Source organism: Callithrix jacchus, chromosome 3 (assembly GCF_049354715.1).
Source record: "Callithrix jacchus isolate 240 chromosome 3, calJac240_pri, whole genome shotgun sequence".
Lineage (NCBI taxonomy): Eukaryota > Metazoa > Chordata > Mammalia > Primates > Cebidae > Callithrix > Callithrix jacchus.
In genome coordinates this window covers 103,384,635-103,410,517 of record NC_133504.1, presented here as the reverse complement: position 1 = coordinate 103,410,517, position 25,883 = coordinate 103,384,635, and the positions used below count along the sequence as shown (strand labels likewise).

General features: G+C 40.0%; 1 protein-coding gene across 1 annotated transcript in view; it reads right to left on the bottom strand.

Moving 5' to 3' along the window:
- LOC144581686 (uncharacterized) overlaps positions 1-25,883 on the bottom strand; it is a 153,578-nt gene that overhangs the window by 94,081 nt on the left and 33,614 nt on the right. The window contains exons 3-4 of the mRNA XM_078366071.1: positions 2,308-2,384; positions 1,584-1,664 (exon numbers count right to left, since the gene is read on the bottom strand). Of these exons, the coding sequence (XP_078222197.1) occupies positions 1,584-1,664; positions 2,308-2,384 (158 nt within the window). The remainder of the gene's footprint in view (positions 1-1,583; positions 1,665-2,307; positions 2,385-25,883) is intronic.

Genomic DNA, 25,883 nt, shown 5'->3' with positions numbered 1-25,883 from the left:
CTTTTTTGAGACAGTTTCTCACTTTGTCACCCAGGCTGGAGTGCAGTGGGGCAATCTCAGCTCCCGGGTTCAAGCAATGCTCCTGCCTCAGCCTCTCAACTAGCTGGGAAAACAGTCATGTGCCACCACATCCTGCTAGTTTTTGTATATTTTTAGAGACAGGGTCTCACCATGTTGCCCAGGCTGGTCTCAAACTCCTGAACTCAAGCAATCTAACTGCCTCAGCCTCCCAAAGTGCTAGGATTACAGGTGTGCGTCACTGTGCCCGGTCTTGCACAATCTTTTAAAAAGTAATATGGAAGTGTCTATTAAAAATTTTTTTATGGCTGGGAACATGGTAGTATCTATTAAAATTTTAAATGTGCATACCTTTTGATTTATCATCCCAGTTGAAATTTAGCCTCCAGAAATAATAAAATTAATATTTATATACAAGGACATTCACTCTACTACCATGATAGCAAAATAATGGACACATAGATGTTTATTAAATAGACCAATAGTTAATAAGACAAAAAAATACTATAGACATCTTAGCACATACAAATGTCAGAGGCATTTGAACTAGAGCAACTCCATCTTGAATTGGGGCTAGGTAAAATGAGGTTGAGACCTCCTGTGCTGCATTCCCCGATGGTCAAGGCATTCTAAGTTACAGGATGAGGTAGGAGGTCAGCATGAGATACAGGTCAAAAAGACTTTGCTGATAAAACAGGTTGTAGTAAAGAAGCTGGCTAAAACCCACCAAAACCAAGGTTGTGACGAGAGTGACCTCTGGTTGTCCTCAATGCTACACTCCCACCATATGGATTGAAGAAGTGAGGAAGAAGACACTTTACAAATGCCATGGCCACGTCAAGAAGTTGCCCTACATGGTCTAAAAGGGGGAAATATGAATAACCCACCCCTCATTTAGCATCTAAAAAGAAATAACCATAAAAATGGACAACCAGCAGTCCTCAGGCTTCTCTGCCTAGGGAATAGCCATTCTTTATTCCTTTACTTTCCTAATGAACTTGCTTTCACTTTACTCTAGGGGTTCTTCCTGAATTCTTTCTTGCAGGAGATCCAAGAATCTTCTCTTGGGGTCTGGATTGGGACCGCTACCCAGTAACACAAGATGATTAGCACATACAAGATGAACGTGTATGTACTACATGGTCCAATTTGATCACTAAATGATGTTTTTAATTGTAGACCAGTATTTCTGGCATTATGCATGTGTCCATTACATACAGATGTGTATAAATTTGGGGAAAAGCTGAGAAGGATACATATTCAATGTAGAATGGTTAATGGAGTATGGGTTTGCTTTCATACTTTTCTGTAAATACTTTGTATTTTTTTAGGTAGTGAGATTACAGGTGGTTTTGTTCGTTTACCCAAGTGGCAAAGCTGAGCAGTAAACTCAGGCAGCCTGGCTCCAGATGCCTGGCTTTTAAACTGCCTTTATCTGGAGCAGTATATGAAGTGTGAACTTAATACTCTTAGAATTTACTCTTATTTAGTTCTTCATAGCATATCCTCATCTCTCCTATCATACTCAGAGTGACTATGTATTTCTGATTCCAAGCATCCCTTACCATCCTTGCATCAAGAGTACCTTCTGTTTCATGAAGTATTGACCCACAATATTGCAGGCCCTGGGTCCGTCTCTTAGTGATCTATTTACAAGAAAGAAAGAGAAAACAAAGAAATATTTACAGAACTTTAACATAAATCCCTGTTAATTATGGTGCCCTTGAAATTACAACTTAGTTTGGGCACATAGTTAGGCCAATTATTTTGAAAATGTTACCGAAATATTCAGTAAGCAACCACCCCTCTGGCCCACTTTGCCTGGTTTCTCTATCCTTGTTTGGAGCATCTGTTTTGAAGCACAATAGCCTCTTTGTTGCAGAGCCACAGGTAAAAAGTACTCATGCTCAAAGGCGACAGATTCCCTTCATCATTAATCCCAGGATGACCCCACCCCACCCTCCAGAAGTTCTTAGTCTATAAAGGTTCTCATGTACATGCCTGTTAAAACCAAGTTCTTTTAGCCTTGTTCTTGTCTTTTCTTCCTACCTCCTCTGCAATTGCTTTTTCCTTAAGGCATTTCATTTAAGTGGAGACACTAAGTTATATAAGAGAGGCAAGGAACATTTTCTTGCCTAGCCAACTAAAGAAATCTTCTTGAAATAAGTTGAGATAGGATTAGTGAAAAAGGGCAAAACTTCTGCCAAAAAAAGCAAAAAGTTGTTGGTATATTACCCAGAATTAACTAGATGGGCAGTTCAGCATTACATTACTAATTTTTTTCCTTACCTCCAGCAGCTTTTAGAAGACTGATTTACCAGGCATATTTTCTGTCCAAGCTTTCTTTGATGAAAAATTTGCTTTACCTAGACAAAGCACATGAAAGCAATTTAAAGCACATGTAACATTAAGGAGGTTCCTGTTTTCTTTCGTTTCCTTCCTTCCTTCCTTCCTTCCTTCCTTCCTTCCTTCCTTCCTTCCTTCCTTCCTCCCTCCCTCCCTCCCTCCCTCCCTCCCTCCCTCCCTCCCTCTCTCTCTCTCTCTCTCTCTTGCTCTCTCTCTCTTTCTTTCTTTCTTGAGACGGAGTTTCGCTCTTGTTGCCCAGGCTGGAGGGCAATGGTACGATCTTGGTTCACCGCAATCTCTGCCTCCTGGGTTCAAATGATTCTCCTGCCTCAACCTCCCGAGTAGCTGGGATTACAGGCATGCACCACCACGCCCAGCTAATTTTGTATTTTTTTTTTCATAAAGATGGGGTTTCTCCATGTTGGTCAGGCTGGTCTGGAACTCCCGACCTCAAGTGATCCACTTTAATATTATATAAATAATTCTTTACATTGGCATTTCACTAAATTGAAAGCTCTTTGAGGACAAAGTGTTCTACACCATTTCCCAGTTTTTTTAAAAAAGTATTATTCTGACATACCAAGTGATACAGCATTTTCAGAGAATGAAAAAAAACTTATTTTTTTATAGCTCATTAAGGTATGCCATATCCTGTGATTCATAAATTGTATATGGAGCCAGGCTCAGTGGCTCACTCCTATAATCCCAGCACTTTGGGAGGCTGAGGCGGGTGGATCATGAGGTCAAGAGATCGAGACCATCCTGGTCAAGATGGTGAAACCTCGTCTCTACTAAAAATACAAAAAAAATAGCCGGGCATGTGGCGCGTGCCTGTAGTCCCACCTAATCAGGAGGCTGAAGCAGGAGAATTGCCTGAACTCAGGAGACGGAGGTTGCAGTGAGCCAAGATCATGCCATTGCACTCCAGCCTGGGTAACAAGAGTGAAACTCCGTCTCAAAAAAAAAAATTGTATATGGAGAGCTCATGATTCTATCTGCATGTGGATATCCAGGGGGATCTACTAAGCAACTAGATTTGGCTACCACAGCATTTAATGTTATAAGCTACGTAAACACTCAGTACAATGCCCAGCCCATGGTAGACGCTCAATAAATATTAGAATTTAAATGATAACACCTTACAAATGTCACACTATTTATAATTTACAAAGTATTTACACAAGAATTATTCCATTTGATCTTCAGAATGATACAAGTGAGGTGGTTTGGATCTGTGTCCTCACTCAAATCTCATGTCAAATTGCAATCCCCAAAGTTGGAGGTGGAGCCCAGTGGGAGGTGTCTGGATCATGGGGGCAGATTTTTCCCCTTGGTACTCTGTAGGAAGAGTGAGTGAGTTCCCACCTTCCTCCTGCTCCTGCCATATGAAGAAGCCTGCTTCCCCTTCACCTTCCACCGTAATTATAAGTTTCCTGAGGCCTCCCCGAAGCAGAAGCTCCTATGCCTCCTGTACAGCCTGCAGAACTGTGAGCAAATTAAACCCCTTTTCTTTGTGAATTACCCAGTCTCAAGTATTATTTTACAGCATTTTAAAAATTATTTTATTTTATACCAATTTGAGAATGGACTAATACAAGAATCAACATTAATCTCTCTCATTCCAAATGATTCAGTAGAATGTAATCACTTAAATGCTGTCCTCTTCTACTGGAAATAGAGAGATGGATTGCTCTTAGAATTAAAACTTTCTGAAGGAAACTGGGGAAGATGGTGCTGTAGGACCAACTCAGGATTGCAGCTCCCAGTGAAACCGCAGATGATGAGTGCATGCCGCATTTCCAGACAGATCTTTATAGCCCACAGACCAGGAGATTCCCAGGTGTAGAAGCTGCATGGGCCGCCAGCACGGCTGTTTGGGCCAGGGCCGCAGCGCAGCAGCACTCCATAAAAAATTCACTGGTTTGGTTGCCCTGTTAAACCGGCAATTGGAGATTACAGCAGGCAGATTAGCACATTCATCTGATTAAACGGGACTTAAACAGAAAGCCAGGCCAGGAGATTCCCGGGCAGCAACGTGGTTCCAGCCAGTGCAGGGGGTCACCACACGGGAAATCACACAGATCCTGGCATCCTTTCAGCAGGCAACTGGAACATCTGGGAGAGAGTCAACCGTTCAACTTAAAAAATAAAATTAAAATAAAATTTAAAAAAAAGGGCCCTGAGGCAGGGAGCCAGGTGATCAGGCTCAGCAGGTCCCACCCCCACAAAAACAAACAAAACAGCAATTGGAAACGCTCAGGGTTGAGAGTTTCATGGCAAGCACAGCTGAACCCAGGATGGTGCAGCTTGGAGGGGGAGGGGCATCCGCCATTACCGAGGCACTCGGGAGGTACACTGCCACTGCTGACACATCCTGCTGTGGCTGAGGCAGCCCGCCATTGCCAAGGCAACCTGCCATAACAAAGAGCGTCCACCACTACAGAGGTGGGCCATCATCACCACAGCAGCTCTAACCACACCCACATAAACAGGACTATAGGGAATTACACACGGCAGCAGGGCGGAGCCCACAGCAACAGGGCAGAGCCCACAGCAGCTCAGCATAACCACTACAGGCAGGCAGTGACTAAACTGCCACCTTGCTGGGCAGGACAGTGCAACAGATACTCATAAATAAGGCCCTAACTCCCCGGGACAGAGCACCTGAGGAAAAAAAAGGGGCTTTATGAGTTCTGCTGCAGTAGACTTAAACGTACCTGCCTAGCAGCCCTGAAAGAACAACAGAGCTCACAGCTCAGCACTTGAGCTCCTATAAAGTACAGACTGTCTCCTCAAGTATAAAGTACAGACAGTCTCCTTAAGCAGCTCCCTGACCCCCATATCCAGAGTCACTTCACAAAGGACTGATCAGACTGACATTTGGCGGGCATCATTCAGGGACAATGATAGCAGAAGAAAAAATAGGTAGCAACCCTCATGGTTCTGCAGCAGCTACAGGTGTATCCCAGGCAAGCAGGGCCTGGAGTGGACCTCAGTAGTCCTATAGCAGAGGGGCAAGACTGTTAGAAGGAAAACTAAGAAACAGAAATACTTCATCATCAACAATCTGGATGTCCACTCAGAGACCCAATCAGAAAATCAACAACTACTCAGACGACAGGTGGATAAATCCACAAAGATGGGAAGAAACCAGCACAAAAAGGAGGAAAACACCCGAAACCAGAACACCTCACCTCCTACAGGGGACCAAAACTCCTCACCAGCAAGGAAACAAAGCTGGACAGAGAATGAGTGTATAAAATAACAGAATCAGACTTCAGAAGGTGGGTAATGAGAAACTTCCGGGAGCTAAAAGAACATGTTCTAACTCAATGCAAAGAAACTAAGAATCTTGAAAAAAGATTTGAGGAAATGATAACAAGAATGGACAACTTAGAGAGAAATATGAGTGAATTGAAGAAGCTGAAAAACACATCACAAGAACTGCGGGAAGCATGCACAAGTTTCAACAGCCGAACTGACCAAGCAGAAGAAAGGATATCAGAAGTCGAAGATCAACTCAATGAAATAAAACGAGAAGCCAAGATTAGAGAAAACGGCACAAAAAGGAATGAACAAAGTCTCCAGGAAATGTGGGACAATGTGAAGAGACCTAATCTACGTTTGATAGGTGTACCTGAATGTGATGAAGAGAATGAATCCAAGCTGGAAAATACTCTTCAGGATATTATCCAGGAAAATTTCCCCCACCTAGCAAGGCAGGCCAATATTCAAGTCCAGGAAATACAGAGAACACCACAAAGATACTCCACAAGAAGAGCAACCCCAAGGCACATAATCGTCAGATTCACCAGGGTTGAAATGAAGGAGAAAATGCTAAGGGCAGCCAGAGAGAAAGGTCAGGTCACCCACAAAGGGAAGCCCATCAGACTCACAGCAGATATCTCAGCAGAAACCCTACAAGCCAGGAGAGAGTGGGGTCCAATGTTCAACATCCTTAAAGAAAAGAACTTTCAACCCAGAATTTCATATCCAGCCAAACTGCGCTTCGTAAGTGAAGGAAAAATAAAATCCTTTGCAAACAAGCAAGTACTCAGATATTTTGTCACCACCAGGCCTGCTTTACAAGAGCTCCTGAAAGAGGCACTACACATAGGAAGGAACAACCAGTACCAGACATTCCAAAAACATACCAAATGCTAAAGAGCATCAACAAAATGAAGAATCTGCATCAACTAACGGGCAAAACAGTCAGCTAGCATCAAAATGGCAGTATCAAATTCACACATAACAATATTAACCCTAAATGTAAATGGGCTAAATGCACCAATCAAAAGAAACAGACTGGCAAATTGGATAAAAAGCCAAAACCCATTGGTGTGCTTTATCCAGGAAACCCAACTCACATGCAAGGATACACAAAACCTCAAAATAAAGGGATGGAGGAAGATTTACCAAGCAAATGGAGTGCAAAAAAAAGCAGGAGTTGCAATTCTCATCTCTGATAAAATAGACTTTAAAGCAACAAAGATCAAAAGAGACAAAGAAGGACATTACATAACGGTAAAAGGATCGATACAAGAAGAAGAGTTAACGATCCTAAATATATATGTACCCAATACAGGAGGACCCAGATATATAAGGCAAGTTCTTAATGACTTACAAAGAGATTTAGACTCCCACGCAATAATAGTGGGACACTTTAACACTCCACTGTCAATATTAGACAGATCAACCAGACAGAAAATTAACAAGGATATCCAGGACTTGAACTGAGACCTGGAACAAGCAAACCTGATAGACATTTACAGAACTCTCCACCCCAAATCCAAAGAATATACATTCTTCTCAGCACCACATCACACCTACTCTAAAATTGACCACATAATTGGAAGTATATCACTCCTCAACAAATGCAAAACAACTGAAATCATAACAAACAGTCTCTCAGACCATAGTGCAATCAAGTTAGAACTCAGAATTCAGAAACGAACTCAGAACCACACAGCTTCATGGAAACTGAACAACTGGCTCTTGAATGTTGACTGGATAAACAATGAAATGAAGGTAGAGATAAACAAGTTCTTTGAAACCAACGAGAACAAAGATACAACATACCAGAATCTCTGGGACACATTTAAAGCAGTCTCTAGAGGAAAATATATAGCAATAAGTGCCCACATGAGAAGAGTGGAGAAATCCAAAATTGGCATCCTAACATCAAAATTGAAAGAGCTAGAGGAGCAAGATCAAAAAAACTCAAAACCTAGCAGAAGACAAGAAATAACTAAGATCAGAGCAGAACTGAAGGAGACAGAGACATGAAAAACCCTTCAAAAAATCAATAAATCCAAGAGCTGGTTTTTTGAAAAGATCAACAAAATAGACAGACCACTAGCCAGATTAATAAAAAAGAAAAGAGAGAATAACCAAATAAATGCAATAAAAAATGATAAAGGGGAAAACACCACAGATTCCACAAAAATTCAAACCATTATCAGAGAATATTACAAATAACTCTATGCACATAAACTAGTAAACCTGGAAGAAATGGATAAATTCCTGGACACTTGTGTCCTCCCAAGCCTAAACCAGGAGGAAGCTGAAACTATGAATAGACCAATAACAAGGTTTGAAGTTGAGGCAGCAATCAAGAGCCTACCACACAAAAAAAGCCCAGGCCCCAATGGGTTCACAGCCGAATTCTACCAGACACACAAAGAGGAACTGTTACCATTCCTCCTGAAGCTATTCCAAATAATCCAAACAGAGGGAATCCTTCCCAAATCATTTTATGAGACCAACATCATCCTGATACCAAAACCTGGCAGAGACTCAACAAGAAAAGAAAACTTCAGGCCAATATCCATGATGAACATAGATGCAATAATCTTCAATAAAATACCGGCAAGCCAATTGCAACAGCACATCAAAAAGCTTATCCACCATGATCAAGTAGGATTCATCCTGGGGATGCAAGGCAGGTTCAACATGCGCAAGTCTATCAACATAATTCACCACATAAACAGAACCAAAAACAAAAAACACATGATTATCTCAATTGATACAGAGAAGGCCCTTTATGCTAAAAACCCTCAATAAACTCAGTTTTGATGGAACGTATCTCAAAATAATAAAAGCTATTTACGACACACCAAAAGCCAATATCATACTGAATGAGCAAAAACTGGAAGCATTCCCTTTGAAATCTGGCACTAGACAAGGATGCCCTCTCTCACCACTTCTATTCAGTATAATACTGGAAGTCCTATCCAGAGCAATCAGGCAAGAAAAAGAAATAAAGGGTATTCAAATAGGAAAGGAGGAAGCCAAATTGTCTCATTTGCAGGCAACATGATAGTATATCTAGAAGACCCCATCGTCTCAGCCCAAAAACTCCTGAAACTGATAAGCAACTTCAGCATAGTCTCAGGATATAAAATCAATGTGCAAAAATCACAAGCGTTCCTATACACCAATAACAGACTTAAAGAAAGCCAAATCAAGAACGAACTGCCATTCACAATTGCTACAAAGAGAATAAAATACCTAGGAATATAACTAACAAGGAACGTAAGGGACCTCTTCAAGGAGAACTACAAACCACTGCTCAACGAAATCAGAGAGGACACAAACAGATGGAGAAACATTCCATGTTCATTGTTAGGAAGAATCAATATCGTGAAAATGGCCATACTGCCCAAAGTAATTTACAGAATCAACGCTATCCCCATCAAGCTACCATTGACTTTCTTCACAGAACTGGAAAAAACTACCTTAAACTTCATATGGAACCAAAAGAGAGTCCACATAGCTAAGTCAATTCTAAGCAAAAAGAACACAGCAGGAGACATCACACTACCAGACTTCAAACTATACTACAAGGCTAAAGTAATCAAACAGCATGGTACTGGTACCAAAACAGAGATATAGACCAATGGAACAGAACAGAGGCCTTGGAGGCAAAACAACATATCTACAACCATACAATCTTTGATAAACCTGACAAAAACAAGCAATGGGGAAAGGATTCCCTGTTTAATAAATGGTGTTGGGAAAACTGGCTACCAGTGTGCAGAAAGCAGAAACTGGACCCCTTCCTGACACCTTACACTAAAATTCACTCCAGATGGATTGAAAACTTAAACATAAGACCTGGCACCATAAAAACCCTAGAAGAAAATCTAGGCAAAACCATTCAGGACATAGGAGTAGGCAAGGACTTCATGAACAAAACACAAAAGCATTGGCAGCAAAAGCCAAAATAGACAAATGGGACCTAATGAAACTCCATAGCTTCTGCACGGCAAAAGAAACAGTCACTAGAGTGAATCAGCAACCAACAGAATGGGAAAAAATTTTCACAGTCTACCCATCTGACAAAGGGCTGATATCCAGAATTTACAGAGAACTCAAATAGATTTACAAGAAAAAAACAAACAAGCCCATTCAAAAATGGGCAAAGGATATAAACAGACACTTTACAAAAGAAGACACACATGAGGCCAACAAACATATGAAAAAATGCTCATCATCACTGGTCATTAGAGAAATGCAAATCAAAACTACATTGAGATACCATCTCATGCCAGTTAGAATGGCGATCATTAAAAAATCTGGAGACAACAGATGCTGGAGAGGATGTGGAGAAATAGGAACACTTTTACACTGCTGGTGTAGGAGTGTAAATTAGTTCAATCATTGTGGAAGACAGTTTGGCGATTCCTCAAAGACCTAGAAATAGAAATTCCATTTGACCCAACAATCCCTTTACTGGGTATATATCCAAAGGACTATAAATTGTTCTACTATAAGGACACATGCACACGAATGTTCATTGCAGCACTGTTTACAATAGCAAAGACCTGGAACCAACCCAAGTGCCCATCGATGATAGACTGGACTGGAAAAATGTGGCACATATACACCATTGAATATTATGTAGCCATCAAAAATGATGAGTTCGTATCCTTTGTAGGGACATGGATGAATCTGGAGGACATCATTCTCAGCAAACTGACACAAGAACAGAAAATGAAATACTGCATATTCTCACTCATAGGTGGGTGATGAACAATGAGAACACATGGACACAGGGAGGGGAGCACTACACACTGGGGTCTACTGGGGGAAATAGGGGAGGGACAGCAGGGGGGAGCTGGGGAGGGATAGCATGGGGAGAAATGCCAGATGTGGGTGATGGGGAGAAAGACAGCAAATCACACTGCCACGTTTGTACCTATACAACTATCTTGCATGTTCTGCACATGTACCCCAAAACCTAAAATGCAATTTAAAAAAAAAGAATTAAAACTTTCTTCAGCCTGAAAAAAGTCCAGCTGCTCTTCCAATGGCAGATTGCATATGATGACCCCCAACTTTGAGTAACCAGATATCTAGCTTGTTTAAATGGCATTTCAATCTGCTGGTCATTAGAGGAGCAAATAAAGAGTGCTGGTTGGGCAATCAACACTGTTAAAAGAGTTATCTTTTTTTGGCCAGGCACGGTGGCTCACGCCTGTAATCCAAGCACTTTGGAGGCCAAGGTGGGCAGATCACCTGAGGTCGGGAGTTTAAGACCACCCTGACCAACATGGTGAAACCCTGTCTTTAATTAAAAAAAAAAAAAAAGAGTTATCTTTTTTGGCAAGATACAAATCCACATTTAGCCAAGAGAGTACTAAGCCTTTACTTTGCAAGAAGGAAGAGCACCAAAGGAATGAGAAAATGTGCTGCTATAAATCTGATGCCAAATTGTGCAATTCCTGCTCACTTACTCATGCAACTTCAGAAAGCTGAAGTGAGCAAATTCTTCCAAAGTTTTGCTTCCAAATTTTGGAAGTCCAAGCAGGGCAGCCTACTGTAATACTAAGAATTACATCTAATGTATTGAGTAATCTCTGTCAACAAATGAACATAGAAAATCAGACTCATAAAAAAGATATATAACAGGTTTCATGTCAAATGAAATGCATTGTAATTCTGATAGGAGTGCAGAATCTCAACCATTTAAACATGGCAATTAAAAGGTGTGAAGAGGCCAGGCTCAGAGGCTTAGTCCTGTAAGCCCAGCACTTTGGGATGCTCAGGTAGGTGGATCACCTGAGGTCAGGAGTTTGCAACCAGCCTGGCTAACATGGTGAAACCCCATCTCTACTAAAAATACAAAACATTAGCCAGGAGTAGTGGTGGGAGACTGTAATCTCAGCTACTTGGGTGGCTGAGGCAAAAGACTCACTTGAACCAGGAGGCAGAGGTTTCAGTGAGCCAAGATCACACCATTACAATCCAACCTGGGCAACAAACTCCTCAAAAAAAAGAAAAAGTCACATTACAGTAAAAATGAATTTTAATCAGGGACTTGAGGGAAAAATTCTGTAAGTAGTGTCAATATCCCTTTTAAACTGTCACTGTATAAAGTCCCTAAGTTCTGATCAGTTACCTCAGGGATGGGACAGGTGGGCAGGCCATATTGCTTCTGTGCTGATCCAACAAATTTAATTTGTGATTTAATAGGAGATATTTAAATGAATAAATCTAAATAAATTTAAATGCTGTTAGACTTATGAATTTAATTTGAAATGTACAAATAAGTTTGTAGACTAGTAACTTTAATTCAAAAATTAAAAAATTCTTTCTTCATGAACATTATTTCAAATTTTAAAATAATGCAACATTAAACCCTCAAGTTAAATTTATCAGATATGTAAGTAATAATCAAATGCTTGCATAAACTTGTTGGATTTGCAAGCCTTCTTTGATTTGTTGTATTCTCCCCTCATACATTAGGAAACTCCAATTGAGCTCTCTCTTCACACATGCCTCCTTCGCCTTTGACCTTCTCTGTCAATGTTTTGACTTAGCACAAAAGCTCTCACTAGAAGCCCAGCAGGTGACAGCACCATGCTTCTTGTACAACCTGTAGAACCATGAGCTAAATAAACCTCTTTCTTATAAATTACCCAGCCTCAAGTATTCCTTTATAGCAACACAAAATGAATGAAAAAAATCCTCAATTGACTGTCTTCTAACTAGATGGCATGAATATGTGAGAGATAGAAAAAGGAGAGAAAATACTGTGTATTGGTTTTGTTAATGTGTTTCCTAATTTCCTCTGTTTGGAATGACTGGCATTTCTTAATGTTTTTGCTTCTACTAACATTAAGTGGAAGACATAAAATGTTTCTGATTTTTGTCAGATGATGTACACATTTAATCAAAGTTTATAATTAAGTGAACACAAATTTCATTCACAAAATTATTTTAATTTTATTCCTGAGCACCTAATGTACAATGTACATTCCTTTAAAAGAAAAAAGAGAAAGGAAGGAAGCAGGGAGGAAGGAGGGAGGGAAGGATAAAAGAAAAAGGAAGGGAAGGAGGGAGGGAAGGAAGAAAAGGAAGGAAGGAGGGGAGGGGAGGTTAGGAAGAGGGAGGGAGGAAGGGAGGAAGGGTAAAAAAGCAAGATTCCTATCTTTCAGAGTGCTATGATCTGAATGTATCCCCCCAGATTTTTATGTTGAAACTTAACTAACAATGTGATAATGTTAAGAGGTGAGGTCTTTAGGAGGTAAATAAGTCAAGAGGACAGAGCCGGCATGAATGACTGTGACCTATAAAAGAGGTGTGAGGGAGCTATTCATCCCTTCTGCCCTTTTTTTTAACTCCTTCTGCCACATGAGAACGCAGCAACAAGTTGCCATCATGGAAGCAGAAAGCAGCCTTACCGGGCACCAAACCTGCCAGCACCTTGATCTTGTACTTCCTAGTCTCCAGAACTATGAGAATACATTTCTATTATATATAAATTACTAGTCTGGGGTATTTTGTTTGAGCAGCACAAACAATCTAAGACACAGAGGTATTCAAAATGCAATCCTTTTAATCTTTTCTCTTTTGGAAATATTCAGTCATCGACCAAATATTTCTCATGTGCCCAAGTGCAACATCCTGTGATAGATGCTAAAGATACAGTCCTGGGCAATACAGGCATAGCCCATACCTGAGCAGAATTTAAACAGAACTGGTAAGTTACAATAGAATAGACTAAAAATCTACAAAAGACAAGCAGATATTAATTTTCTAATTGACTTGAAATATCTCTAAAGTATGTTTTAATTCCTCACTTTATCAATATTTACTATAACCTAATAGATACATAGAATTTAAAGCATTGATGTGGAAAAAAATAATGCTCTATTATACCAAATGCCTTGTAGATGAATTTTTAAGATAAATATTTTCATATTTCAGTCTTTCAAATTAGTTATTATTATTAAGCAAGGGACACATATAACAGACTAATTATGCTGTTTGGGTCAATGGTTTTAAAAATGGTCACTATTGGCTGGGCACGGTGGCTCACGCCAGTATGTAATCCCAGCACTGTGGGAGGCCGAGGTGGGTAGATCACCCGAGGTCAGGACTTAAAGACCAGCCTGGCCAACATGGTGAAACCTCATCTCTACTAAAAATACAAAATTAGCCAGGCGTGGTGGTGGTGCCTGTAGTCTCAGCTTCTTGGGAGGCTGAGGCAGGAGCATTGCTTGAACCTGGAGGTGGAGATTGCAGTAAGCCAAGATCACACCACTGCACTCCAGTCTGGGTGACAGAGATAGACTCTGTCTAAAGAAAAAAAAAAAGTCACAATTAGTATATGAATTATTTTATAAGCTTAGACAATGCCAAATGACAAAAATCCTTACTTCTAATCCATGGAAATTAGGTCTGAAATTATTCTTATCCTATTAAATATAATTTTGAAATGCCTTCTAAAGGAGTTATATAACAGACAGAAATCATTGAAATTCAAGTTAATTAAGAAAATCTCTTCATAATTAAAAATATTTTCTATAGTTTATAAAGCTTTATAGGAAATAATTTAATGCAAATAAAAAAACCATCTCAATATGAATTTTCCTGGATCTCGAGAATATATTTTATTTTAAAACCCAATTGACATATTTGTTCTTTTCTAAGTGCTTCATCCATTTCCATGAACTGGAAAGTATAATTTAGATTTAGGTCTTCCCTGCAAGAATTGGTCAGAAGCATTCCTATATAATACACAAAATTCAGAAGGTGAGCACAGAAGGCTGAGTCTACTCTTACTATGAGAACGAACAGGCTAACATTGCACTTTCTCAGTCTTAGAGTCTTGTCTAATTTCTTCATTCTTGCCTGATTACTTCTCTGGCCTCAATCAGTTAACACTGCCCCTTTTCCTATTCTTTAAACACCACTTAGCACACTGAAGTTGTACTGACTCATTTACATCTTTTGACATTATGGTTTAGTGCTTCTCATACTGTGCTATACATTTCCTTTTACTTTGTTAAAGCAATATAAATGATTTTGCCATAAATTTTGACCCCAGCCCTTGTTCAAAAATGGGCACATTAAAAATTTGTGCTTACCTTTTAGATGTCTCTCAAATAATCTTATTGTTTCATTCAAATCCAAATATCTAGTTTAGTTTCTGTGGAGCTGAAATGCTTACTGGTTACCTCTTCACTGGCTCTACAAACTCCAGGCTGCCTCCCACTTATCATATCATTCTTTAATCTTGTTTATGAAGATGATGACAGTAGTGACTATCAGCTGGTGATAATATTTGGTGCCTTCCAGATTTCAGTATTTCATGTCCCTTGTCTGGGACACATGCATACCACCAAGCTCACCCTGTTTCTGGGTTTTCTACAGCTTGGTAAGCTATCATTGCTTCTCAATTTCTTACTTATTGCTTAGAGGACATCTACAGGAGTTTGGATTGGATTGTCTGTCTTGCTGGAATCAGACATTAAATAGTGCCAGTCCTTAGAACCACAGACTCAGCACCTGCATCTGGCTCTGATTCACATCTGCCATCTACTATCTAGTTCAAAATTATACAAGTTTTTTTGTTCATGATCACGTGATCAGAAATCCAAATAAAAGCAGGCAGCATGAATAATTGTATTGATTTATTACAACAATAAGGCAAGAAGGTCTGTGTGGCAACTCTTGGAGTGATCAAGTGAATATAGAGGTTCTAGCTGTATTTGTTTTCCTCTGTTGGTGGTTCTTCAAAGCACTCCAAAGTGGACTTTTAGTGGAATTTAATTTGAACATCTCAAAATTGATTAATTCAATATCAATTACAGTGTCTAATATAACTCCTTATAGCAGGCAATATCCAACACAGCACAGAATTATTTGGGACACACTGGCACCCAGTTTGTGCTTGGGTTTTTTGTTGTTATTGTTTGTTAATCTCAGGGAATGTGTGCAGCATTTTAGATGCTCAAGGTCTACTTTTAGAAACACAATATTGTGTTTTTACTGCCACTCCTCCTTGTTTGGTACAGATCCTATAACTCAAAAAGTGTTTAAATATGTGAATTTAATAAAGTTGAATTAACATTTTCTTTTTTTGTTTTTTTGAGACAGAGTTTTGTTCTTGTTGCCCAGGCCGGAGTGCAATGGAGCCATGTCAGCTCACCACAACCTTCACCTACCAGGTTCAAGCGACTCTCCTGCCTCAGCCTCCCAAGTAGCTTAGATTACAGGCATGTGTCACCACACCCAGCTAATTTTGTAATTTTAGTAGATATGGGGTTTCTCCATGACTTTAATCGCAGCACTTTGGGAAGCCAAGGCAGGTGGGTCACTTGAGATCAGGAGTTCGAGACCAGCCTGGCCAACATGGAGAACCCCATCTCTACAAAAAACACAAAAAAAATATCCAGGTGTAGTGGTGTGTGCCGGCAGTCCCAGCTACTCCAGAGGGTGAGGCACAAGAATCTCTTGAGCCCGGGTGGCAAAGGTTGCAGTGAACTGAGATTGCCCACTGCACTCCAGCCTGGGCAACACAGCGAGATACCGTCTATCACAGTTTTAATCACAAATGCATACAATCAACCCTATCATGAAAGTCAAAAGGCATCTGACAACTAAAGAGATTATTATATTTGAGCTGAATTGGGAGACTATTGATTGATGAGGAACATCTCAAGGAAAAGCGGAGGTATGGCTTTTAAGAGGTGGATAAACAGGGAAGTCACTGAAGAAGGGTGGAGACGGGTTTTTTGTTTGCTTGCTTGCTTTGGTTTTGTTTGTTTGTTTTGAGATAGAGTCTCACTCTGTCACCCCGGCTGGAGTGCAGTGGCGCAATCTCAGCTCACTGAAACCTTCGGGTCACTGAAACCTTTGGCTCACTGAAACCTTTGCCTCCCGGGTTCAAGCAATTCTTGTGCCTCTGGAGTAGCTGGGATTACAGACTTGCGCCACCACATCCAGCTAATTTTTGTATTTTTAGTAGAGACAGGGTTTCACCATGTAGGCCAGGCTGGTCTCGAGCTCCTGACCTCAAGTGATCCACCGGCCACCACCCTTTGCCAAAATGGGTCTTATCTAAGAGCACAGGACAGACAGCAGGGTAGTTGTTTGTGGTTAGCCATTTCTTGGAGCACAACAGAGTCACGGAAGGGATCCTGACCATCCAGCCTTCCAGGTATACAAGGGCTCAGATAAAATTCAACATTCTCAACTGTCCTTTTGTTCAAGATAAGTGAATGTCATTCATTGCTGAACAACTTGGAACTGATTATAAACTTCTCAAATGTGGTGACAAAGGGTCTAAGAAGTAGTCTCTCAAGGATTATTGTTGGTATTATTCCTAGAAAATCAGTTAAACCATCTATTGAGAGATGGTAGAAAATGTGGATTGTTTTAGGATCCTGGAGACCCTAAAGGCCTGGGCATTGCAAGAGATAGATGCCTAAAAGAAAAAAGAGAAATATTAGTATAAAACGTTGTATTATAATAAAGAGCCAGGAATTGAACTCTGAGGGTACTAGTTCAGTGGATTCCAAGAGGTTGTTGAAAATATTTGGGGTATACAGCACTGCTTGTTCCATTTCACGCTCTTAAGGTAGGATATCAGTGCTGTTGGTGATGTTGTCCACAGTCTTGGTTGCATCTCATATAAGTGTATGCCTGACCCAGGCATTTCACTGGAACTCCTTAGTGGTCCAGACAATGACTTGTCCAGGGAGAAATCCAGCTCATGCATGGGCTGCAGCAGTGGTGGGTTCTTCCGGGTTTATATCAGATCATTGGGTTTAACTTGCAGGACTTCTTCATATTCTGTGGAAAGGGTCAGCTGCAAGGCAGCCTTAAGTCCCAGAGATTGGGCAGTCAGGTTTAGTTCTCCATGACTCTGAGTCAGGCAAAAGGAAGAAAAATTGGAAACATTGTAGCCAGATATCGAAGGAAACAAAAAGAATTAAAAATTTGGTAAGGATTAACTATTTGAGCAAGGTAACCAAATTCAATCCAATTTTGGTGTAGGTACCAAACTGGTTTTTCACAGGGTGAGGGTTGGAAGTCACTTAAGTCTCTGCCAGACAAGACAGAGTTTGCATACCCATCAGTTATCTGAAATTTAGAGAGATATGAAAAAGACATCAAAGATCATGAACTGGGCTGTAATCTGATAACCAGGAAGGAGGTGCTACAAATGATACATAGTTTTCCACTGAAACACAAAACTTCTCTTTATAGTCACCCATCTTTTGATCAAAAGTATTCCCCAAAATATATATATATATATATATATATATATATATATATATATATATATTTTTTTTTTTTTTTTTTTTTTTTTTTTGAGATAAAGTCTCGTTGTTGCCCAGGCTGGAGTTTAGTGGCACGATCTTGGCTCATTGCAACCTCTGCCTCCCAGGTTCAAGCAATTCTCTTACCTCAGCCTCCCCAGTAGCTGGGAATACAGGTGCACACCACCATGCCCAGCTAATTTTTGTATTTTTAGTCGAGACGGGGTTTCGTCATGTTGGCCATGCTGGTCTCAAACTCCTGGACTCAAGTGATCTGCATGATTTGGCCTCCCAAAGTGAGCCACCACATCTCGCTATTTTTTTTTTTTTTTTTTGAGATAGGGTCTCCCTATATTGCCCAGGCTGGCCCCAAATTTTTGGATTTAAGTGATCTTCCCAGCTCCGCCTCCTGAGTAGTTAGGACTACAGGCATGTACCACCATGTGCCACCACTGTGCCTGCTAAGAGTATAGATTATTCTTTTTTTCTCTCTTTTTTTTTTTTTTTTTTTTGAGGCAGGCTTTTACACCCAGGCTAAAGTGTGCTAAGCCATGATCATAGCTTACTGTAACCTCTGCCTCCTGGGTTCAAGTGCTCCTCCCACCTTAGATTCCCAGTCCCTTAGCTGGGACTATAGGCATGCATCACCATACCCAGCTAATTTTCAAATTTTTTGTAGAGACGGGTTTCGCTATGTTGCCAGTCTGAAACTCCTGGGCTAAAGCAATTCACCTGCTTTAGCCTCCCAAAGTAATAAGATTGCCCTTCATTACGAAATAAAACTGGTCTAATTACATTTGATCTGATTATTTATATAGATGTAGTAATAATGATAACTTACCATTTAGACCTTTCTAAATTTGCTTTACTGAATGTTTTCAATAAGGATTTGAGAATTAGACTTTTAAAAGTTTATTGAAGCTAGAAAGCTAAGCTAAGATGATAGATTTCACCTGCAGAGGCTATAAATTTGGGGGAATTCTTCTCATCTTGGGGTTTCTGAATTATCTTCAGGCTCCCAGCCTTGCTAGGAAGTAACATTCCTCTCTCTTCTATAAAGTTGGAAACACTATAAGCCAGGAACCAGGCCAGCTTTCCCAAGAGGGCTGTGTAAGCACAGGGTCCACAAAGTAAACCTTAGTTCCTTGAAAGTGCCTAGTGATATTAATAAAAAGAACATCATTCTCAAATATGATGTTCCAGGCAAGATCTTGTTGCATAACCAATGCTTCTCATTATGTCCCAGTAACAAGGAGGACAGATTCATTTTCAACCTATCCAGATAACTGCACTGCCATTAGAATAAGAATACTCAGTAATAGCTTCTAAATTTTGGAATGGTCGAAAGGGAAAAAGAAAAGATTATCTACAAATAGTTTATTTTGTTTTAAAAAGCAGAGTCTAGGCCGGGCACGGTGGCTCACGCCTGTAATCCCAGCACTTTGGGAGGCCGAGGCGCGTGGATCACGAGGTCAAGAGATGGAGACCATCCTGGTCAACAAGGTGAAACCCCCGTCTCCACTAAAAATACAAAAAAAAATTAGCTGGGCATGGTGGCGCATGCCTGTCATCCCAGCTACACAGGAGGCTGAGGCAGGAGAATTGCCTGAATCCAGGAGGCAGAGGTTGCCGTGAGCCGAGATCGCGCCATTGCACTCCAGCCTGGGTAACAAGAGCGAAACTCCGTCTCAAAAAAAAAAGCAGAGTCTATTAAATTGTTATGAGTTATGGATTGCTTAAGAGAAAAGAGCAACTGGTTTCTTATAGTTCCAAAAACTAGAATAATAAAGCATCAACAATACTCCAAACAAAAATCGTAATGATCTCTCATCAGTTTATTCCTTTTAGTGTAATATATTCATTCCAGTGTAATTAATTCCAGTGTAGGAACGAATGCTCAATCTTAGATTAGTAGCCTCATCGGTCTACCTGCTTTTTGAGTGGCGTTCTGGAAATACCTGAACATACCTGACTCAGTCTTTACATATCTGACTCAGTTGTTTAAGTGATGCCATCAAAAGTCTATACCTCAAAACATCTGGCATCATCCTTTTCCACAGCACATGAGACAGTCCTTCTTTGCTAAAGATGAAGTATTCAGGCCTATAGTTGATTGTAAGAGCTTTCAGGGGAGCATTAGAGAAACACAAAAACACCATCAATGTCCAAAGATTAAAAATGATCATGGTTAATCTATTATTGATAATTTTCAAAAGTGGAAGATCTGATAGGTGTTCTCAACAATAGCGCAACTGAGAAGAACATTTGGGTAATTCTGTGTTATATAAAAGATAATAAAGTCAATCCAAACAAGTTGTTTTAGACAAAATATTCATAAGCATAATAATGAAGCCTACTTTCCAAAAAGAGTGGCCATTACATTTCATTTATACAGATGGTTACACATGATCTTTATGAAGGAAAAACTCCAGATATAATAATCCTGACATATGCTATACCCTAACTTTGCCAAGCACATAGTTAGAATATACCAAGAATATCAAGTAAAAGGATTCTGTAAGTCTAGAGTATTTCCTATGCAGAAGATGCTAGATTCAAATTAACTGAATTTATGACTAATAATACTATACTGTTGCTTTTTTAATATCAGGCAAAGCAGCACCAGGACTCCGATAAATTGAAACATATCATGGACAGTAAAGGCACTGACAATTCTCCAGCAACTTTCCATACAGCTTACAATTTCTGAAATATGTGTATTAATACCATTTTACCATTTAATCTAGGGAAAGCTAATCATAACTTCCCACTTAGCAATTTCTCCACTCCAAGTTCCATTTAGCAACTATGGGCCAAGAATGAATAAGGGCTGTGGGACTCAAAGGTGAACAAGGCACAATTCCTTTCTCCAGAGATCCTTGTCTTACAGTGTAGTGCAGAAAATACACTAATAAGAGTTATAAGCACAGACTAGCCACTCTGTGCCCAAACTTGGGAGTAGTGAGGAGAGTGAGAAAAGGAAAGTTAATGAAGCTGGGTTATGTATGGCTTTTGGAGAAATGATCGCTAAATGATTTTATGTGGTTTGAAGAATGAACAGGAGGAGTAAAAGGGAATCTATGTAGACTTCTCTTAAAAGAGTTTAATGGAGTGAGTAGATAGGAAGGCGATGAAGGTATAGACAGGAGACGTTCAACAAGATCCTTAAAGAGACAGAAATCAAGGGCACAAATCAAGAACACTGAAATGGGCCGGGCATGGTGGCTCACGCCTGTAATCCAAGCACTTTGGAGGCCAAGGCGGGCGGATCACCTGAGGTCAGGAGTTCAAGACCAGCCTGACCAACATGGTGATATCCCATCTTAAAAAACAAAAAGAACACTGAAATACAGGCTGAGTGTGGTGGCTCATGTCTGCAATCTCAGCACTTTGGGAGGCTGAAGCGGGTGGACCGTTTGAGATCAGGAGTTCGTGATCAGCCTGGCCAACGTGTTGGAACCCCGTCTCTACTAATACAAAAATTAACCAGGCGTGGTGGCAGGCGCCTGTAATCCCAGCTACTCAGGAGTCTGAGGCAGGAGAATCTCTTGAACCAAGAGGCAGAGGTTGCAGTGAGCCGAGATTGTGCCATTGCACTCCAGCATGAGTGACAGAGCAAGACTCTGTCTCAAAGTAAAAAAAAAGAGCTCTGAAATGAAAACATGAATTTAAATGTAAAGTGGTAGGTAAATTCCTTCCTAATCAGTAGAATTTTCTCAATAATGATGTCCTCTGCCGAACGTGATTCATACAGTAATTAGAGCTTTTGAAGTTTGGCTATAAATGTTTGAAATAGTTGCCAAAGAAAACAGGAATGAAAAGAACAGTGTCCAAAGACTGTAAAAGCACTTTCCATTGGCACTGGTCCCCACCATGCACTGTAGAGATAATATTTCTGGAGGCACCAATCAGGTTCCACAGTGGAACCTTCTCTAGCAGGGCCAAGTAGCCATTGTGTCGAGTGGGAAAGGCAGATTATAGATGAGTAAAGATGTGAGACCTGGAGTGGACTAAGGAGACACAAAATTAAAAAGGAATCAAAGGAGTGAAGGGCTCTGTGCAATTAATAGTAGGAATGATGTGACAGCCTAAAATAGCTGGAAGGATAGGACCATCCCAGCTTCTAATCTGAAACTAAATTATTAAACAGCTCATTTATTATATTAAATAACTTAATCCTTGCATCAACCCTCTGAGATGAAGTGACATATTTTAAAAACCACAGGATTCCAGATCTTGTAAAGAAAACATTGTTCCTAGAAGCTTTTATTACACAAGCTCTTTTGAACCAATTCAGATCAAAAGGTATTTTGGTAATCAACTGATTACCAAATTTTCTTTCTTTTTCTTTTTTTTTTGAGACAGAGTCTCGCTTTATCGCGCAGGCTGGTGTGCAGTGGCGTCATCTCAGCTCACTGCACCTTCTGCCTCCTGGTTTAAGGGATTCTCCTGCGTCAGCTTCCTGAGTAGCTACGCCTGGCTAATTTTTTTATTTTCAGTAGAGATGAGGTTTGCCATGTTGGCCAGTTTGGTCTCGACTTCCTGACCTTAGGTGATCTGCCCACCTCGGCCTCCCAAAGGGCTGGGATTACAGGCATGAGCCTCCATGCCTGGCCTTATTTTAATTTTGTATTGTAGATGGGTCTGCTTCTACAGTAAACTCTTTTATAGCTTAGGATTAGGGTAATTTATTCAAATATGCTTTTAAAAATTTATTCATTCTCCAGCAAAATCTTGTTAGAAAAAAAAGTTTATTTGGTCCAACAGCTGATGAATGAATAAATAAAATGTGGTATAACCAATGGAATATTATTTGAGAACAAAAAATAGTGAAGTACTGATGCATGCTGTAGCATGGAAAAACATTGGGAAAAAGAGCAGCATACAAAGTAAAAGAAGTCAGACACAAAAGGCAACATGTTACATGATTCCATTTATATGAAATGTGCAGAACGGCAAATCTATAGAGACACAAAGTAGATTATGGTGCTTAGGGCTAGGGGCGAACGGGAGGAGAATGAAGAGTTGACAGGTTTCTTTTAGGGAAGAAGAAAATATTCTGCAGTTAGGTTGTGGTGATAGTTGCACAACCTTTAGAATATATTAAAAAATATTGAATTGTATACCATAAATGTGTAAATTATATGATATGTGAATTATATCTCAGTTTTTTTTTAATTTACTCATTTCATTTTTAAGAGACCTAAAATGTACTAGCAATTCAAAACATGATAGTTATTAACAATTTAGTAACATGCTATAAAATATTTCAGAACCTATGTCTGTTATTACAAATAATTTTTATAATATTATAAGAAGATGGTAAATCAGTCATGTATCTAACTGATTGATAAAGAATATTTGTTTTAAAAAACACTATGGTGTTTTGGTATAATGTAGACTGGCCTTTTTTCTTGGAAGCATAATATTGTGGGATTGTCTTATACTTTATTTCATGGTGCTTATACTTCCATAATTTAAATGATTTAAAACCAATTGTATTGGCTGGGCGTAGTGGCTCATGCCTCTAATCCAAGCACTTTGGAGGCCAAGGCTGGCGGATCACCTGAGGTCAGGAGTTCAAGACCAGCCTGACCAACATGGTGAAACCCCATCTTTAAAAAAAAGAAAAAAATCAATTGTATTGAATTTTGCTCTATACTCATATTTTAATGTGACATTGATATTTTGGTCCTCTATTTGGTCCATACTTACAAAATCATGCAGTTATTGGTATTTTAATTATAAAACATTGCTGAATAATTTCATCGAAGATTAACAAATTTATTTACCATGGATTGCTAAGCATTAAATTCAGCGTGCAACACCCTTACCTGTTTGGATTGGTCATCTCCTTAGTTCCCAAATCAGTCTTACATTCCTCTTAGCAGCCTTTGTTTTTTGTCATTCATTCATTCAACAGCATGTATTGAGCACCTCTTGTTTGCCAGGAACTGGGGATATGCAGCAAGCAGACACTATCTCTGGGATGTAGGAGTCCAGGAAAGATGTATAATCGAATAAATAATTGCAATACTAGCCATTGTGGCAGCACTTAGTAATTAGCCCTTAACAGGAATAGAAATCAGGCTAAGTCATTTCAAGGAAGGTGATGGCAAGGTCAAGATTTGAAAAATTAACAAAAATTAGGAAGACAATGAGTAGGGTAGTTCAAAGGGATAATAAGCATATGAAAAAGTACAGAAATCAGTGACATAATCAAGCTTCAAAGGTAACTTTCCGTAGTTCAGAATGGTTTAAGAATTGAGTGCAGGGCCAGGCACGGTGGCTCATGCCTGTAATCTCAACACTTTGGGAGGCCGAGGTGGGTGGATCGCCTGAGGTCAGGAGTTCGAGACCAGTCTGACCAATATGGTGAAACCCCATCTCTAAAAAAAAAAAAGAATTGAGTGCAAAGAAGGAGAAATGACTACAGAGAACTAGACAGGTCCTGAAATGCCTAATAAGCTGGTTTAAGGATTTTGGATCTTCTAAGGGGAATGGAAGTCTTGAAGAGTCTTAAGCTTTAAAACAAGGTAAGACCTGTGTTTTTAGAAAGACTAAATATCTTTAAGTACTTCTCAAACCAATCAACCTCACAAATCCTTATAATCACGATTCCTATGAACTTCAGCTATTATTTCCAAATATTTGACATTATTCCCACTTGAAAAAGAACTATCCCAAAAAGATAATCTGTCCCTTCCAGTAGCAACCAATCAGTTTGCAAGCGGAGCGCCCTTGTCTGAGAGCTTCACTAGTTCAAAAAGAGTAAGAGCGACCATTTTTAAACCTTTTCATTACAGAATGTTCCCTCTGAAGAGATGATGGTACGTTGGCACCATGAAATATTATGTAATCATTAAAAATAAAGAATTAGAGCTATTGACATGGAAAGGTTTCCAGGAAGTATTTCTGACAAGAAATGCAAACTGTAGAAAAGTGCCTCTGCAATCTTGCAACCACAACACCCCACTATATATATATATATATATGTGTATATTAGCATATGTGTTGCACATGTTTATATTTGTTTGAGTATAATGATATGAACATTTATCACAGTATCCAAGCTGAGTAAAATTTCTCATTTCCATTTGTTCTATATGTATGTATAAAATATGTTTTTAAGGTCAGGCGCGGTGACTCACGCCTATAATCCCAGCACTTGGGAGGCCGAGGCGGGTGGATCACGAGGTCAAGAGATCGAGACCATCCTGGGCAACATGGTGAAACCCCGTCTCTACTAAAAATACAAAAATTAGCTGGGCATAGTGGTGCGCGCCTGTAGTTCCAGCTACTCGGGAGGCCGAGGCAGGAGACTTGCTTGAACCCAGGAGGCGGAGGTTGCGGTGAGCCAAGATCGTGCCATTGCACTCCAGCCTGGGTAACAACAGCGAAACTCCGTCTCAAAAAAAAAATATATATATATATGTTTTTATATATATATATTGTGTGTGTGTGTGTGTGTGTGTGTGTGTGTGTGTGTATTTTATATATGGTATGGCTCTGTCATCCAAGCTGGAGTGCAATGTTGTGCAATCTCCACTCACTGCAGTCTCTGCTTCCCAGGCTCAAGCAATTCTCCCACCTCAGCCTCCTGAGTAGTTGGGACTTACAGGTGTGTGCCACCACACCCAGGTATTTTTTCTTTTTTTCTTTTTTTTTATTTGAGACAGAGTCTCACTCTCTTACCCAGGTTGGAGTGCAGTGGTGCGACCTCAGCTCACTGCAACTTCTGCCTCCCCGGTTCAAGCAATTCTCATGCTTCAGCCTCCTGAGTAGCTGGGATTACAGGTGAATGCCACCACGTGCAGCTAATCTTTTGTATTTTCAGTAGAGATGGGTTTTCACCATGTTGCCCAGGCTGGTCTTGAACCCCTGAGCTCAGGCAATCCTCCAGGCTCGGCCTCCCAAAGTGCTGAAATTACCAGCGTGAGGAGCCACCATGCCAGCACTGTT